Raw genomic sequence first — 19940 nt, 5'->3', positions numbered from 1 at the left:
GCAGAGAGGCATGGAAGTGGAATGTGTGTCAAAGTCCAGGATCTTCAAGATAAAAAGGATATACAGATAACAATGAATTTTACATGTGTTTTAGGCTTTGGTAGATATGCCTATGTGTAGATAATGCCCATTTATTAATTATGCAATTGCAATTTTTCACAATATGTGTGATAGTGTATGAATGACCAAGACCATTTAAAAAGTTCATTTTGGTAGTAAAATATAGGGTGTTTTCCAACAGAGATAGCAAGAAGAATGATTATTATCTACATTTTTATCTGTTTATTTTTATCCTACTTTTCCTTCATCAAATTTGTCATCTAGTACAGTACACGTTCCTTCCTCTTCTTAAACTCAAAACAACACTGTGGAGAAGTCAGATGCTAAGAGAAAGTGCCTGGAGGCATCCAGTGTACTCTGTTGTTGAATAGAGATTGCACTGAATCTTCCTGTAACTGTTTGAGAATTATATAATCTGTTGACTAAAATATCTGTTGTTGTTGTTGTTGTTGTTTTAAAAAAATGTAGTAATGAGTTTTCATCGTACATTCTTTCATGAATTATCATATGTCTACATTTGAATGTAATCCATCATGGAACAGGAACATCTTAATGGAATATTCCTACATGAATTTTAAATGCAAACAAATGTCAATATTTCCCGAATACTTTATTTTTTACAGGTGTATATGATAGCTACATGACTTTTGGTTTATGGAATTTTGGGCTTCATCTCACTGGAAGTCAAATCATAATATTTTATTTTGCCTTTTTTCTCTCTCCCCCACCCCACTTCTTTCCTTCCTTTTAGGATATTAATGTATGTATTCTTGAGAACTATCCTGAATGTTCCAATCCCAGATTATTTTATATTATTCCGTATTTCTGTGGACAGCATCCAAGATGCAGGTAACTATATCCTCAGTCTTTCCTTTCATCTCTGTTTGTTCCAAAGGTTACCATTTACTGGAGTCAGGAGAAATTGGTTTTAGAGTATTACACTAACAATATTAGAAATTCAAACTATACCTTGCCAGTATTGACATCAAGGGCAATGAGTCATGCAGAATGCCAGTTAGTCATGATAACAAGCAAGCTGTACCACATGAAAAGGGAGTGGATAAAATAAGTCCCAAAGAACTTAGAATCATAGAGATGGAAGAGACTGCAAGGACCATCCAGTCCAACCCCCCTTCCATGCAGGAAATCCAAATCAAAGCATCCCTGACAAATGGCCATCCAGCCTCTGCTTAAAGACCTCCAAGGAAGGAGACTCCACTACACTCCGAGGGAGTTTGTTCCACTGTCGAACAGCCCTTACTGTCAGGAAGTTCCTCCTAATGTTAAGATGGAATCTCTTTTCCTGGAGCTTGCATCCATTGCTCTGGGTCCCATCCTTTTTAATAGATGGGACATGCCCATCAGTAAGGCCCCAGACACACTACTGTACCATTTTTCCTCAAATGCGGTAACTTCCTGGCATGTCTATTTCAGTATTGCACGTGGTTCACTGTCCCATCCCCTCCTTATTCCGGTACAGGTCTCTTCACCCATTTCCCACCCCCCATCTGCTGACGAAGACATTACTGCTTCCTCACAAGGAGGCATTCTCATTCCTTGTTTAGCAGGAGCAAGGAGGAAGAAATGGGGAGGGCAGGGACTCAAAGTTAAGGGGAAATGTGGAACAGAGTCCATGAGGACCATCAATGGTGCAAAAAGTCCCATTGCACTATTGAAGAGTATGTTTTCTTTTTCTTGTAATAACTCGATTGCAGCAAATCCAAGACATGACCAAGGCTCATGTGATAAAGTCCAAAGTCAGTAACCAGTTCATTCACAGGACAAATTAGTTGATTATATTCAGAAAACAAATTATTCTGTTTTGTTTTTTTTTAAAGAGCTGATCCCTGAAAGTAGAAGTGAAATGGAATATCTTTTTTACATTTTCCCAAATTTTAATTCTGTTCTGTTTAGAAGTGAATACTCAGTTCAGTCTGATTATTTCTGGAAACAATCCTTTAGAGAATACCCTTGTAATGATCCCAAACAGACCGCTATTGATGACTTGATCAGTTGAATCCTTTGTTGCTTTAAATTAATAAGCTTCAAAAGGTTACACTATGCAGATCAGTCCATATTGTGTTCAGTAATACAGTGGACCCTTGTTATACACTGGTGTTTGGTTCCAAGATCCCCTGTGTATAACAAAATCCGTGTAAGCTCAAGTCCCATTAAATAGAATGGCAGAGCAAAACGGTGTCCCTTATAAAAAATGGAAAATCAAGGTTTGATCATTGAAATTTATACTTTTTTGGAACATTTTCAAATCGTGTATGCTTGAATCCGTGTATAACAAATCGGTATATAAGAAGGGCTGACTGTATCTCAATTACCTTCAAATCATTTCCAAAATATAGCTGTCCTAAGGCTTTTTTCATTTTTATTATCATGTGGCAGAATTTGTTTAGAAGAGGTTTGCCATTATCTTCCTTTTCAGCTGAGAGAATATAACTTGCCCAAGGCCACCCAATGGACTTCCATGGGTGCACAGGATTCAACCCATGGTCTCTCAGGCCCTGTGCAGACCAGCCCTAAAGGACATGTTGGGGAAGGAGTCAGGGCATAGCATTCATATGATGCATGCCCTGGTTCCTCCCTCAGGACAGCATGATGCCATACACCACACCACATAGCGTGTGGTGTTATGACACTCCTCTGGTGCTGCGTCCACATGACGCAGCACCAAAGGAATGTCATAAAGCCACAACACCATGGCTATCACACCCTTTTCAGGGCACAAAAAGGAGCCACTTTTTGTGGTTCCTTTTTGTGCCCTGGAAAGGCCAGATTGGGGCCACGGTATGCAGTTGCTACAGCCCGATCCAGGGAAAATGAAGGTGGTTGCAGGCTGCCCCCATAGGGATGGTCTGCACAACCTTTCAGAGTCCTAGTCCAGAAGTCAGACGACAGCACCATGCTGGCTCTCAGCTTACACAATCAGCTGTTTTGTCATTGTTCTGTGCCTTCAAGTTGTTTCAACCTATGGTGATCCTAAGGTGAACCTATCAATCAGCTATACTGATTGCTTAATTTGAAACATTTTAAATAAGTCACCAAACCCTTAGTTCATAGTTGGTAATAGGTTAGCTAACTGGTTTTGTTGTGCTATAAAAAAAATCTGTTCATCTTTATTGATGCATAAAACTTTCGTTCGTGAACAGAGTTTAAAAAATGTCTCAAACATTTTTAAGGGAGCCTGGTGAATGGGCCCTCGAAAGAGCAAAAGTGAATGTGAATGAAAATTTCCTTCTTGTGGGGATTCTGGAAGAATTGGAGGATGTGCTGCTTTTACTCGAAAGATTTTTACCTCATTATTTCAAAGATGTCCTCAGCATCTACAAAAATCCAGGTAATTGCCTACTGATATTATCAGAATTTCATTTTTATTATTCAGCAGATGTTCTTGTTTCATTGAAAGATTCATAAATGGCATACTTCTACACGCTGCAAAAGAAGCCAGTTGCAAACATTTGCTTTTAAAAAATGGATGTACTCTACTAGATTAGATTACTGTAAACCTCTCCCTCTTCCTGCTGGATCCTGATTCCCTCCGCAAATAGCATATCTGAAGCCATGCTTTTGAGTGATGATAAAGAATTAAAGTATTATAAAATGAGGGATTAGCTATAATAAATTCAGAGCGCCCTTGGCTTATGTGGGGGATCCGTTCCGGACCCCCCCCCCCACGTAAGCTGAATTCTGTGCATGCTCAAGCCCCATTGGAATAAATAGGGCTCATGTATGCGGCGGCGCATCCCCATTCATTCCAATGGGACGCGTGCCCTGCACGGCTCTACACAGGTTTGAGCGTATGCTCAAATCCGCATATAGCACGCCCGCGTATGACAAAACACTAAACTTTTAGTGTAGCTTTATTTTATGTATATTTCCAAGGATTAATAATAATAATAAATAATAATAATAAAATATTTATTTGTATCCCGCCTCTCCCTGTATTGGGTCGAGGTGGGTAACAACAAACATAAAAACAATAAAAATAGAACACAACAAATCACAAGTAAAAAAAACATAGCAAAGCATATAAAATCCAATTCCCTATCTCCCCCCCCCCCCCCACCTTAAAATAGCATTAAAAACAATAATTCCCAACTAAAGAGTAAACATACCGAGGAGCTCAATTTGGGAATGCCTGCTGGAAGACATCCATTTTTATTGCCTTTTTAAAGGCCTCCAAAGATGTTATATGTTTTAAAGATCCTCAAATGGTTGTGGGAACGACACCAGGGACCCCTTTGTTCCCTGGCTCTGGCTCCCAGGGTGTCCTGGGGCAGGAAGCCCCAAGGACACACCTTTTCCAGGCCATGGGGAAGTGGCACTTTGCCGCTTCTCCGTAGCCTGGAGAATCACCGGATTGGGGCCTTTGGGCTGCCAGTATGGCTGCCCTGGCCCCAATCCTCCGCAGAAAGGGGCGGGTGCATATAGATGCCTCATATAGATATATGCAGATGTAGGCATATATATGCCTCATATTGATATAGGAATCCTTTTAAATAACGTAGCCCCAAACTGTTTACAGCTTCTGAGGCCAGAACTAGCAGCTCGAATAGGAGCAATCAGCTAATGATTGCAGCCAGTATAGTCAATGCTGAATTGGTATATTGCAGGGGTGGACAGCTGAGGCAGGTCCAGGGAACACGTTTGTGCCCCGGGACCCTCCACAGGCCCCATGAACTACCAAAACAGAAAACATAAAAAACAAAGAGACTGCTTCTGGTTCTCAAAAATGGGTAATTTTTATGTAAAGCAGTCTTGAAATTGTTGCACCTTGGAGGTGTCCAGGAGCAGTAATTCACTTTCCTTTTTTTGTCAGAATTTGGGGGTTTTGGAGGTGTAGAGGGCCACAAAACATTATTGGGGACTACAGCTGGCCACAGGGTTGCAGTTTGGTCACCTCAAAATAATGCAACCTGAGTGCTTAACTCCTATATGTTCAGTTTGTATGTTAGTGGGAAAACATGATATTAACACTTTGAAAATGCTTCTGACACCTTTATCCAAAGATTTATAAATTTGTAAATTTATAGGACTGTACCCTATATGTGGGATGCTGTGGCTTAGTGGTTAAGACACCAGTTCTGATGATCAGAAGATCAGAAGAGTCACAGTTTGGGTTCCGAGTGCTGCATGATGGGACGAGCTCCTGTCACTAGTCCCAGCTTCTGTCAGCCTAGCAGTTTGAAAAGCATACAAATGCAACTAGATAAATAGGTACCACTTCAGTGGGAAGGTAACAACTGGCCACATGACCACTAGAGTAGTCCTCGGACAACACTGGCTCTTCGGCTTAGTAATGAAGATGAACACCGCCCCCTACAGTCGGTTACAACTAGACATTCATGTCAAGGGACTATCTTTACCATTACTTTTAACTTTACCCTATATTTCTTAAACAGAAGTATTGTTTGATGTCAGAGGGAACTGCTGTTCACATGAATGCATCCATCTAAGAATTCAAAAATACCGAGTGAGATCCACTGCAACAAGACTCAGCTCTAATTTATTGTAGGTTGAGTCTCCCTTATCCAAAATACTTGTGACCAGAATTGTTTCAGATTTTAGAAGGAGGGGTGGATTTTGTAATATTTGTCTATACATAATAAGATACCTTGGAGATGGAACCCAAACCAATATTTTTAATAATTTGGTACATAATTTGGTACTTTTGGTTTGTGTACACTGAACCACCAGAAAACAAATTCCAGATACGGGATACTCTGCCAGTAGTAGCAGTACTATAGTTGCCTATTACAATGACTGCTTGAATAAAGTTGTACTAAAGTGACAGGCATGCAGAAGAGGTCTCTCTCATCTGTTGCTCCCAGTTTATGAAACACAGCCCTCTGAGAACTGGGGCCAATTCCCACTTTTGCTCCTTGTAGGGAGGGTCATGTGAAGGCACCTCTCTTCAAACTGACCTTTCCAACTCTTTTGAGGCTTACTGTTTTATTTCTTTTGATCATGTAATTGTTATCTTCTTTAATTTGCTTTGAGTTTATTTTGTTTTTAATAATCTGTATTGCCCACACTGGATACTTCTTATCTTTCATAGACACGTGGGATGAATATATAATAATAATTATGTAAAATGTAGTAAATAAAACAATAGATGCAAGTAACTACACCACCAGCATGATATCATGGTTTGAGCATTGGATTATGACTCTGGAGATCAAAGTTCAAATCCCCAGCATGGTCATGGAAACCTACTGGGTGACCTTGAGCAAGTCATAATCTCAGAAGATAGCAATGGCAACACCACTCTGAAGAAATTTACAAGAAACCCAGATTATATGGTTGCCTTAGGGTTACCATAAATCAAAAATGACTTGGGGGGGATACAACAACAACAACATGCAGCTTTTAGGTTTTATTGTACTACCCTCAGGGAACCCTTTACACATCTGTTGGTCTCATAAAGAATATTCCACCATTAGAGTGCATTTTAGGACACACTTAGTTTCCATGGAGTGTGCAATGTGTTAGTTTTTTATGTTGCTTTGTTTCAGCTGATATTTTGATACACAGAAACAGAATGGATAGTGTCCACACTTCTTAACAAGAATGCCTATCACAGTCTTCCATGGTTGGATAACTATGAAAGCTATATTACAATCCTAGGCTGCTCAGAAACAGAATGGATAGTGTCCACACTTCTTAACAAGAATGCCTATCACAGTCTTCCATGGTTGGATAACTATGAAAGCTATATTACAATCCTAGGCTGCTCAGGAACACCATTTTAAAACTAATACTAGAGGTGATAAGAGTAACTAACAAGGGGCAGCAGACAATGTCTCAGGAGAACTTTCCTATCACAAATAAATTTGAATTAGCATCAGGATCGACTTCTGCAACAGGGTAATAATATAACAAGATTGCTTACATAATTCATCTTAACTATCAAGTAGTTTGGGCTTCTTCCCAGCTGCATAACTGAAGTGCCAGGTGCTAACTGAATGCTGGCTTGCCTTTCCTTCCATTCTTCCAGCAGCCTCTCAACCTTGCCTGTTTTTATAAGCACCACATGTACATTTATCTGTTACTTCACTGATATCATCCCCTCCTCCCAAAGGAAATGCTGTTTTAAAAGTGAAATACTGCATTTAGAATTTTATTAAGGTAAGGGAATCTTGATGACATCAGACGTTAACTGCTTTCAAGACCATGAGTTTCATGGTGACTCTGTGAATAAGACACCTCCAAGACATCCTATCCTCTACAGCTCTGCTTAGGTCCTCTTTGATTAAATCTATCCATCTGATATGTGGTTTTCCTCTCTTCCTACTGCCTTCTACCTTTCCAAGCATTATCATCTTTTCGAGTGAGCCATGCCTTCTCATGATGCGGCTGAAGTATGACAGCCTAGGTTGCTTCTTCTCCTCTTCCTCTCCACCATCTGAAGTTTTTCAGATTTTGGAATATTTGCAGATACATAATGAGATAGCGTGGAGAGGGGTCCCAAGTATAAGCATGACATTCATTTGTTTCGTATACACTTTATAAACACATCCTGAAGCTAATTTTATACATAATATTTAAATAATGTTGTGCGTGAAATAAAGTTTATGTACAATGAATTATCAGAAAGCAAAGGTGTCACTGTCTCAGCCACCCCTGTGGACAATTTTGAATTCTGGAATATTTCAGATGTATGCCATCTGTTCCTAGTGATTTGTTCTTCGAATAGCAGCTTTCACTTTACTTTCCAAAATTTGGGTTCACCTTTGCATGATTATACTTCCCATGTGTTATTAATCCTTTCATCTCTTTCATTATCAGAGGTACTACTTGTCAGCTAACAGCGTCCATGGAAAGCAACTACAGTAAATGTTCAGAACTTTCAGTCAGTTTGTGTTAAATTCAGGAATTGTTTTCTGCTGCTTCTTTGGGATTTTATTATGCAGCTATCTAAGGCCAGAATATCTTCCATGTGTAGCTCTCTGTAATTTGAAGCCAACTTTGAAGACTGGTCTTATCTCCTGCTGTGAAGAATTGAATAGATTAGCAGTCATTGGAGACAGGATTTTAATTGTAGAATTCTAGAAGGAAGTGAGATTGTTCTTCTAGATCATTTCTTGATAGGCAGTAAAACTGTCCTGTTCCAGCAAGTTTTTAATATTATTCAATTTTCCTTGTTGTTCATGAGTTTTATTTGTCTTTGTTTTATATTATGGTTTTAATTATTTTGAGTACCAACTATTCAAATAATGCAGTTTTATCAATCCAGTAAATAAATATCTACCTATTCATAGACATACAGATAGAAATTTTGATTTATATACAAATAAATTTGATGAAGCTAATTTGTATAATATAAAAAAATGTACTCGGATGGTTAATAGGTCTCTTATCTTCATTACAGATATACTCATCTAAGAATGCAAACACATTTTTCTAATAGAAGAATATTCAGCACTTAGAGGAGAGGGTGTTTAAAATAATGTGTATTAAATTCTGTTAATCGCAATATTCAGTACTAAGAGGATTTGACCAGAAGATGGCATTGTCTCTCTTCTTTTATCATACAATTATAAAACTGGGAACTAGAAAGAACTAGCATAGACTTGCATTCTACCTATTCATATGCTGTATTTATTCAGTGAAGAGAAATTGCATATGTAAAATTTGAATTGTTCCAGTACTCTTGCTCTTGAATCTGTAAAATTTAGAGTGATTTAGAAGACTGTTCTGCATGCCACAGATATGAGCAAGCATATCTGTGGCATATGCAGGTGTGGTTGTGCACAATTAGTTATTATAGTAAGGTAAATATATATTTACATATTTTGTGATGGACATGGTATTCTATGGAGAAGGATTGTCTTATATTAATATTCACTTTTTATTTAAAACCTTGGATACTTGGATAATTTAAATATTTATATTTTAAAAGTTGTCTAGATACCCTAAATGTAAGGACCCAAATTATGTTGGAGTTGGAAGCTAATCAAGATCATTCCAAGTTAGTACTGAGGTGGAAAACACCAAGGAATACCAGGAGTGGTATGCTATGTTTCAAAGGAACTATCAAAACTACAGGATATTCCTTGCCTAAGAAAACCCTTTGAGAAATTCCTGGGGTCACCATAAATTGACAGGCAACTTGAAAATACACATTGCATACACATATTTTAAATAATGGGAAAAGATTTTTGATATACCCTTTATCTCAGTGTTTATATTGAAAATTGCTTCATTTTTGTAGAGATTCTCTAAAATGAAAGTATTATGGTTATTACATTTGCAACAGAAGCAAAAAAGGTTTGTCCCAGCAGAATTTATCCTGAAGCAAGAAAAGATGTCTTAGATCACAGTGGGTAAATAGCAGGTTGCATGCAGTTCTTGGGACCACTAAATGTGGCCTCAGAAGCCCTCCCATTCCCTTGACCTGATTTTCTTAGCAATTTTCACTTGAAAACTGAGCCATAGTCCCCCAAACTGCCTCCAAATGCGGTAGTTTGCTTCTGCCAACCTCTCAGATGGCCCAAAGTAATGTTACATTACTTCTGATGCTCCAAAACACACTTGTGTGGGGCTCAGAAAAAGCCCGTAGGTAGTAGTGAAGAGTTTGAGAGTATTACAGGCTGGGCATCTCTAACCCAAAGATCCAAAATATGGAACTTCTTGAAAATTCCACACCTGACCTCATGTGAAAGGCCGCACTCAAAACACAGGCACACAACAGTTTATTCAGCATCCTGAAGGGAAAATAAACCCTCCTATCCCCCTTCAGCTGTGATACCTTTACAGTGGGCTTGCTGTATCTACAGCAGTTTGGTTCCAGGACCCCACACGAATATCAAAAAACCTGGGTGCTGAAGCTCTTGTATAGTGTCTATATACACTGGCAGCAACAGAGGTAAACTCTGGATGCCAGATGCTCATTCTTCAGGCTCCCCTTCCTCAGCGAGTCTACCAGCCTCCTGCTTCTGCCTTCAAGGCAGCTGTAGCAGCACTCCTGCTTGTTCATTCACTGCAATGTCCCAGAAGTGAAGGAGTCCAAAGAATGGATGCTTGGCAGCTGGGGCTTTCTGCCATTTCCACTGCTGCCCTGGTAAGTTGTATAGAATTATCTTCAGTATAAGATGTATATGGAACATGGGAGTGCCAACATATCTGATCCTAATGAGAAATCAGTACTTAGGGCAAGAGGCTACTGTAAGAACAGATTACAGAAAAATATAATGGTTCCCAATTGGCAAAGGGGTCAAGCAAGGCTGCATCCTTTCACCCTATCTGTTCAAATTGTATGCAGAAAATATTATATGAAGAGCAGGCTTGGACACAGAAGGAGGAGGAGTGAAGATAGGAGGAAGGAATATCAATAATCGGAAATATGCAGACGATACCATACTACTAGCAGAAAATATCACAGACCTAGAACTACTAAGAAAGATCAAAGAAAAAAGTAGTGATGAAGAGATAACTGTATTCTCCTTTGCTGAGAAATCTGGCTAGCTGTAGGATGTAACACTGGTTAACTATGTGGTCAAAAATTACAAAATGTAGCGGTCTTCCCACAAGGTTACAGCCAGCACTGACTGTGTGAGTAGCTATGGCCTAGTAAGTACCTACTATGTGGTCAGTTACTGCTTCTAGTCAACCTGAAAAAAGCTATTTGTTGGTTCTCAGTGTTCTTGGCATAGAATATTTAGATCCTAGAGAAAGGTGCTATATAGCACACTGGATGGAGCCAAGGCTTGGGAGTTCAAATCCCCATTGTGCCTCTCCAAGGAGAGAGGTCAACGAAGATCAGCTCAGAGTTTGGCTGATGTCATGTGCTGTGCCATCTGTGTAGCCTTGGGCAAGCTCTATGGCCCCCAGAGGCCACTCAGAGGAAAGGCAATGACAGACCAGCTCTGAGTATCCTTTGCAGAATTTATTTGAATCAACAACAAACAACAAAAAGAAAACTGAAAATTTGTAGATCAGCCTTTTCCTACCTTAAAATAGAAACAATGTATGTGGAAAAGAGATCTTAGTCCAAACCAGACAATTAGTATCACAAACCAGTAGATCAGAAACCATGCCAGAAATAAAAAGGCTTTATAGATAATGTAAGATCAAGAAGTCAAGTTACAATAGAGATCAAGAAGCCAAGTGACAACATTCGTGAACCCTTCGATTGCTACTTTTTTCCAATCTAAAATGTTATTTGATCTTAATCACAAAGGCTATAATGGTCAAACTATGGAATTTCTGTAAGCATTCTGCCTGCCTGTCAGTATCAAAACTGAGCATTCTCTGAATTTTCTGATTCTTATAAAGAACTTCTGTTTGCCCTAAGGAGGTGCTAATTCATCAGTTTCATTTGTTCTACATCATTTGTATACTGTTCCTTGGTATACACCTACTTGGATTGTGAGGCTTACAAAGGACATGGGCCAGTCTGCTGCAGACAAGCCATATTATGATGGTTCACATTTCAGTTCCTATATAAAGAACAACATACAGAGGCAATGCACATGGCTAGCCATGCCAGAAGTGATGTGGATTTAGCTGGTGCCATCCAGCTTCATCCAGAGCAGTGCAGCATTGGAGTTTGTCTACTGTCATGCCACAACTATGTGAGACGTGGAATAAATCATATTCAGTCCACAGACCAGATGATATACTTGAGATGAAATATAAAACAACAATCAAAGTCTCATTTTCGCCAAGAGCACAAGTAACCTACCACAAGAGCATGCATTGCATATACATGGCTGCTGCTTGGCTGTCCAAAATATCAAGGAATGCTTCCAAGCACATGTTAGAGGAAGGGGTATACTGGGAAAATCTGCCTATGTGCACCCTCGTATCAGTTTCAGAAGCCACCTGCAAGTTCAGATGTCTAGCAAGATTTCTTTTGTCCCTTTCCTGGCAACTTGCTGAAAAAGAAGAAGAAAAATGGAGGGACAAAACAGATTGGGAGAAAAAGAGAGAACATGACAAGAGAAGTAAAAAGAGGTGTCACACCCAGTTTTGTCTGTGGCCATGGTCACTGTACACTTTTGCCCATCCTACTACTGATAGATGGTATCATCATCATCATCATCATCATCATAATTGCAATATATGCCCCTCACTTCCTCATGAAAGGCCCAGCCAATAGGAGAAAGAACAAGACTTTAACTGGAAAAAGAAAAGTTTTCCCTCCTTTTCTATAGGTAACTAGATGGTGGAAAGTGGTAGGCATCCTCAGTTTGGCTACACTGATTACTGAATTACAAACATCTGACGTCCTACATAACTAATGTTTTCATTTGTGAGATATACCAATAGTAACTTTAAAAATTACACAGTTCTCCCTCCATTCTCCCGGTCTTTGGACCGTGTCCCTCACTTATGTGCGAGGGACGAATGGAAGAAGAATGAATGGGGCACATGCCTGTGCACACCCACACCTAGAATCCAAACGAATGGGCCTTGAATATAAGCGAAACACTATTTTCATGAGGGGGTACAGAACGGATCCCCTGCAAAAAAGGAGGAGTGACTGTACTTAGTGAGAATTAAGAGACAGATTGAAGGGAGAAATCTGCAAATTGATGTGGCTTTTTATTTTTACTGATTAAATTCAAAGCGGGATGTTTCTCATCCACTACAGTCATTCAGCAAGCCTCTCTGTAAGATCAGGAGACCATCATGAAGTATGTGAGTGAGAAGACAAAATGAATCACTAAAATGTTGCATGAACAGAGCCCTGTTCACATGGGAGATTTCAGCTCAATTTCAGGCAATGCCCCAGTTCTCCTACCTTTAAGTCATACTCTTCAGAAGGCTCCCCAAAAGTATGGGGAATATTTTCACAGGGCTATAGTGGAAAAGGGGGGCTGGGAAACATTCCTTGTGTTAACAGTCCCCTAACTAAAGTCATGCTTACCTTATGGAATAAAATGAGTTAGCCTAGTAAGGCTAAATATGGTGTCTTAAAATATAAAGTGTGCTTGTGTTTATGGGATTGTTTTATTTCTCCTTGACTTAACACTGTGCTGTTGACATTTTATAGCCAGTTCAGGACACCAAGCTGTGTAGCTATTTCTTTTGGTGATCACATCTGGTTTCTTGCACAGCAAGTTGCTTTATTGTACAATTACTTCTAGAGTCTCTCATGGGGTCAGCTTCTTGATGGGCTGCTTTGTTTCTCTGCCACCATCTTCCCTGAACTTGCTTTCAAGATCATTTTTTCAGTTGCTTGCAACAACAACAACAAAAAAGATTGTGTTTTATTCCCTTTGGATACAAAATCCAGTCATTATCTGGTTCACGAATCTATTACCGGAAGCCATACCCATGATATAGCATCTCTCTTCACCGCTGCACACATCCACACATTTCCTTGCTCTTCAGCAAACTTCATGATTCATTATACATTAGAAAATCTCAGCACATTGATTAAAAATATTAAGCCTTGCATAAATATGAGAACACATTCATTATCACATTTTTAATTTCTTTCTGTTCTGAAAATATTTTTTGATTCCAGGTCTTATGTTTGATGACACATATTTATGTCTCTTGTGGTAGTTTTAGTTTGCTTCCCCTAAAATGTCTGATAGGAAATCCAGATGACAAAACCATATGGGATTATTTTTCTACTTTCATAGAAATTCTAAAAGGACAACAATGCTAATTAAAATGTTCAGTTCTAAGAAAAAAACAGAAAATTGGTAAGAAAGAAAATATATTTCTATCCTAGACCAACTAGCTAAAAAAATTGAGTTCATTGCATCTATAAAGAAATAAATAGTCACATAGGAGCTTTTTTTTTCTATGCCAGATTATTTTTAAGAATCTCAAGAAAGTTTATAAAAAGTTAGGGGAGCAGCCTTTCCTCAGTAGGGCTACCTTTGAAATCTGAAAATATTCCTAATATGTTGGCATTCTGTACACATCTTTCTTCGACTGTAAGATATATTGCAAGTAGCTGTAATGAGTCTGTCCAAGGTAGAATCCTCAGGTGACAACAGGGAATCTCCCCTGAGAATGCCTTCCTGGTCCTAGAGCTGTGCAGCTCTAATGTTCCAGCCATAACTACAGTGAAGACATCTGAAGACCAGCCAAAGTATCTGTCTGAGTCCCAAGGTTCCACATATTTCAGGTAGAAATAGTGCAGGTATTGTAAACTTACATGTATAGTTTGTACTCTGGGACATACCAGAAACTGCACCTCCCACGCTTTTTAGCATCAGAAGACAGGGAACTGAAATTGACAAGATACAAGAAATCTAGCTTATTGAAATTAATCAAGGGGGGGGGGGTTTGCAATAAAAAGTTACTTTTAAGTTTCTTCATATTTTGCACCATTCTCTTTATCAATCTTGCCCACCACCAAAAAAAGAAGAAGGAAAAAGAAGAGCAACACAATAACTAATGTAATTAGTTACTTTTGGAGCATTATGAGTCATGGCATTACTTTTCAAATATTATAGTGAGTAATTTGAATTACTCTTCAAAAGTAACATTCCAAGCTTTACAATAGGCTTTCTTTGCAAGTATGTAGCCTTTAAATAAAAGCTGTATGGTCACCAGATGCCATGCCTGCCCTATTAAGATTTGAGGAGAACATTGGAAGGCACTGGCCTAGTGACCAGAAAACCTGTTACATAGGGGACATAGTTTCCAGTCATAATAATTTTAGTTTTATAAACTGGGGAAGCATTTCTGAGCACATTCCAACATCTGAACTTGGACACCATCACTACTCCAAACCACAGCCTCAGGTGAAAACCATGATAAGAAAACAATGATAAGAGTTCTGGTAGGATATAAATATGAAGGTGGGCTGCGGCTCAAATTCAGCATAGAGCAAAATAACCAGAATCATGCACTCCAAGCACAGAATAGTCTGAGATTTGTCAGGACTATAGGTCTGTCAGGATGCACCTTCTGCCAGTTGCCCTCTAAAGGAGTGCAGTTTCTATAAAGAATTTACTTGTGCCAGTATTCTCACCTTCCTAGTCTTTTCTCTAGTTCTTATCTATTTTGGTCCTTCCATTTGTTAACACCTGTAACTTAACCCCCTTGTCACTACATTTTTAAAACTGGAAAATGCTTATGATACATATTCTCAAAGTTTCATTTAACCTCTTACATTTGTTTTGGTAGAATGTTGGTTTTGGTTTTGGTTTGTTTGTTTGTTTGTTTGTTTGTTTGTTTGTTTTTCTGCTAATAAGCTTGGCATTTGTCTATTATCCATATATATCAGAGAACTTGAGTGGAAGGGTGTTCAATATTACAGTTGACCCTCCATATCCACATATTCAACCAGCCACAGCTTGAATATAAACAGAGGGTTTTTTACTCTGTTATAGGGAGGGTATTCCCTGGGTTTGGTGCTGAATGGGCTGGACATCATCTGAACCTTTCGCACCAGACTTGGAGATAGAGTCCTGTGTCATCCAGATGCACCACCAAGATAGGGAGGCCAGGTTCTTTGGCCCATGCAGAAGGAGCCAAGGCTGTTTTTTATTTATTTATTTAATCCATTGATGTGGGAGTCGCACTTATTTTTGATACAGCCAGTTGCAGACAGGTGGGGCTAATATTGGAATGGCCATACAATGGATTTATAGCAAAACTCTCTAGATTTAATTATGGTTAGCTGTAGGTTTTCCACCTCTAATATACTATAGTGATGTATTTTGAGATAGTTCTGTGTTTAAGAAAATATGGAAACAATAAAGGAGATGGTTTTGAAATGAAGCTAAATGTACAACTGAGAACTTCACTTACCCACCGGACCTTGATTTCGATCTATTTTATTAACCATTTTATTGGGAATTGTTTTTAATGGTATTTTAGGGTGGGAGGGAAATTGGGGAACTAGGATCTAATATGTCCTGTTATGCTTTATATATCGATATTCATGTTTGATTTTATTGTTTTTGTTTGTTGTTACTCGCCTCGATCCAATACAGGGAGAGGCGGGATACAAATTATTATTATTATTATTATTATTATTATTATTCACTTAACAATCAGGCCGAAACTGCTTATTTAATTTCTGGTATGTATCAAAAATATAATCTGACAGTAAATGAAGATTCTTATCAGTTCTTGAAGATAACAGATGTTTATAGTTAATATGATATATCAAGCAGCTGTCAAGAAGGGATTAACTCCACACCTGGTTATATTAAAAAAAAAAAAAAAACAAGAGTTGGAAAATGTGTGCTTCATGTTTTACATGTACCATAGTTCAGTACACAAACAAAGCAAAACTCATTATGAGGCAATTCAGATTGTAATCCCAGAAAGACTTTGCCAGGAAATAGTGGGTCTGAGGATTGCTTCTGGTTTTGAGAAATAACACACACCCCCATAACCACAGCCTAATATTTGCTTGGCCCATGGCATAGAATTTAATATAGCTCAGTTCCAAATGTGGATTTCCAGTTTGCAAAACTGAAAGTTAACTGGGGGAAAATTATTGTCCTAGATTTCAAGTGTGTACCTCTATTATTTAAATAAGTATAAATTCTTAACAATCAAAAAGGAATTAGTAAGCTCTTGACACAACCTTCAAATACAATTCATGTAGCAAAGGAAAAACAGGAAAATTTTGAGATTGGATTTTGGAATAAGTGGCTCTAACTTCTGGATACTGTATGAAATACATATTTCCATTAAATCTGAGGTCTCTGTAATGATGGAAAACAATGTTAATTTTTCCATAAAATGCTGAATCTCATTTGTCAGGCATGTTTGCCAGATGAAAAAGAAATTGTTGTGAGCACTGGTCTCTTATTTTCTAACAGCAGCTGTTTTGCTAGTGGCAGCAGCAGCAACTCCTCATATAACATGTTTTATGGTGAAATCAAGCAGAAGCCAACTTTGAATTCCAACTCAGCCTTGTACATATAAAACATAAAACCAGTTTAAAATAACATAGCTGTTCAATTTGAGTCTCTTCCTTACCCCACCCACCTCCATTTCTTTAAATATATTCCATATGAGCATCAAGGCCTTGTCTGTTGAGTTCTCTTGGGCTTGTCCATGAAATGTTTTGATTCACCAGCTGAAAATGATATAAGTATGAAATTACAACTAAATATTAGTGCAGATGTAAAGTAAGTGAAAGTACATGTGTATGTATACAATCTTTTAAAAACATGTGGAAGCTTATTGGAAAGAAGCTGATGAGGAATCTTAGTGTATGTCTCTTGGAAGAAACCTCACAAATTGCATGCACATGAAATTTCATAATTTGCAGGAGGTTTTCATCCCAATGTAACCTATTTCTATGGCTTTATGAGCAGGTAAGCAGATGTTACAATAGATAAAGTAATAGCTGCCAGCCTTTTGGGCATATGGTTCCAGGTATCTGAGAGTGCCACCTCAGTATCCACTACATATTGTATAGTCTGTGCACCTGCAATGCCTTTGAGAGTAAACAGAAGCATACAGCTGGGGAGTGAAGAGCAGGACCTGGAAAAAATAATTTTGGGATCCACAACTCTCAGAATTCCACAGCCAGCATGGTCACCAACCATGATAACTGGCATATTTAAGGAGCTGTGGTCTCCAAAAATCACTTTTCCTAGCTCCAGCCCAAGGTTAGGCCTGACCCTACTATGCCACAACCATGTCTATAACACTTCCTTCTTCTGTCAGAATGTTTGTGCCCTCTATGTTAAAGGTTGCCTATTAGGATGTAGGGTAAAATAACTTATATAAGATCTCACAGCAAAGGGAGAGCTCAAAGCAGCAGCAGGAGGCATCCCTGAACAGCAGTTTTGTACATGTCACCCTTCAGAAGTCTAAATATTTCCTTCATTGTTGTATTTTTTTTCATACTGTGTGAAATAATCAATCATTCAGTCACTTTATTGATGCCCTGTTTTTTCTCAAGATTGAGACTCCACCAGTTTTGAAACTGTTCAGAACATATTGTATGCACAGAACATATGCATGTGCACAGACTATACAATATGTAGTGGATACTGAGGTGGCACTCTCCGATGCCTGGAAGTAAATTATGAAATTTCATGTGCATGTCATGCAATTTGTGACTTTTCTCCTAAGAGTGACATGGAAAAAGCTTGCTTTAAAGCAGTTAGAAATCAGTACTGAACTGTTGGTTGTGTCAATATTTTACTCATGTTTTAATTTAATTTAATTTTGGAGTTAGCCTTGCCAATTGTTTTCACTGCTAAAGCTAACTTAAAGGCTTAGCATAACTTTTTCTAGAAATTAAGCATTGATTGTTCCTGGACATCTATTAAGGTTAGGAGATGTTTTTATATGCCATTCTGAGGATACATAAGGTCTTATCAAACTAATTTGTTACCATTGATAACAAATAACTTTAATAATAATGCAATAACTCAAGCTTGAGTTGAATGTATTCAAACATAAATGTTTAACATTCTGTCCTGCAAACTTTGATTTATAGGAAGTTTACTACCTGTACCGAGTTGGCATCAGTTTGATAAGTTCTTCATTTGTTGGCTGAAATTTTGAGTATCTGTGTTTTTAATGAAGGGAAGTTGCAACACATATTTGCCTATACTTGTACTAATGGGATGTGGCATGTTTTTCTTAGTGCTGGGTTTTCACTTGTAGAATTCTTGAAAGTCTTCTATCTGTTTCAGTAATGGGTTTTGTCCTATTGCAAAAAAATGAGAAAGAAATTCTTTATGTAAATTGTTTCCAAAATACCTATAGGGGTGTGGGAGGATGGTTTAAGTTATTGTTTACTTTAAAACTAGATAGTATTTTCAGAAGAAGCATATTTTGATTTTGCTGCATGCACTTGTTAAAAGGAAAAATAAATATATCATATTTTCTATTGTATCATTGTTTAATACATTAGTCTCAATAAGCAGAAAGTATTCTTTGCCCTGTACAGAGACATTAGCATGTAAGGTGCATCATTTCCTTTTTGGTTGTTCATAGACACATGCAGTGGTATCACCAGGGTTGGTGTCACCCAGTGCAATAACTCATACTGTCACACATACACACAGGCTGCTGGCACATCACTCATCCAGGCCAGTGGTCCATCAGAAGTAGATCAGGCCATTGTGAAAGAGAAAAGCTGACCTCCTTGCTGCTGGCAGCTGGTGGACCTGCAGACTTGAAGGGGCTGTCTGTATCAGGGGTCATTCTGGTCTATCTGATATAGTTGCAAGTCCCAGAGGGGGTTGAAGCATGATTCAGCAAAGAGAGAGCCCTTCATAGGAGTTTGCATGCTCAAAGCCTGTGGGGTTGCCTGGGACCAATTCCACGATGCGATATGCACAGGCATGCCTACTGTTTGAGCATCCTCTCCAGGGTCTGAAATGCTGGTAGGTAACTGAATGGTGGGGGCAGAAGGTCCACCCAGGCGGCCACAGAAATCATAGAACCATAGAGTTGGAACAGGCCTTAAGGGTCATCAAGTCCAGCCCCCCCCCCCCCCCGCCATGCCCTGGTGGCGCAGTGGTTAAATGCCTGTACTTCAGCCATTCACTCAAAACCACAAGGTTGTGAGTTCAAGACCAGCAAAAGGGCCCAAGCTCGACTCAGGCTTGCATCCTTCCGAGGTCGCTAAAATGAGTACCCAGACTGTTGGGGGGCAAATTAGCTTACTTGCTAATTAGCTTACTTGCTGTTCACCGCTATGATCTTTGGAATAGCGGTATATAAATAAAACAAATTATTATTATTATTATTATTGTCATTATCATTATTATTATTATTATGCAGGAATACAGAATCAAAGCACCCCCAACAGATGGCCATCTAGCCTCTGTTTAAAAACCTCCAAAGACAGGAGGCCAACATCTTGGGAGTATTTTCAGATTTCAAAAGTAGCCCAAGGCAGTGTGTTTCACTGTCAATTAGCTCTAACTGTCAGGATGTTAGGAAGAGGTAGATTCTCTTATCCCATA

General features: G+C 38.7%; 1 protein-coding gene across 1 annotated transcript in view; it reads left to right on the top strand.

Moving 5' to 3' along the window:
* Positions 1–19940, top strand: part of UST (uronyl 2-sulfotransferase) — a 171114-nt gene that overhangs the window by 131511 nt on the left and 19663 nt on the right. Inside the window, exons 6-7 of the mRNA XM_089530222.1 lie at positions 812–909; positions 3252–3409. Coding sequence (XP_089386348.1) covers positions 812–909; positions 3252–3409 — 256 coding nt within the window. The remainder of the gene's footprint in view (positions 1–811; positions 910–3251; positions 3410–19940) is intronic.

Source organism: Sceloporus occidentalis, unplaced genomic scaffold (genome assembly GCF_023333645.1).
Source record: "Sceloporus occidentalis isolate IW3139 unplaced genomic scaffold, rSceOcc1.0.p SCAF_6, whole genome shotgun sequence".
NCBI lineage: Eukaryota > Metazoa > Chordata > Lepidosauria > Squamata > Phrynosomatidae > Sceloporus > Sceloporus occidentalis.
The sequence above is the reverse complement of the archived record's forward strand: the minus strand, read 5'-3'. Positions and strand labels throughout refer to the sequence as shown.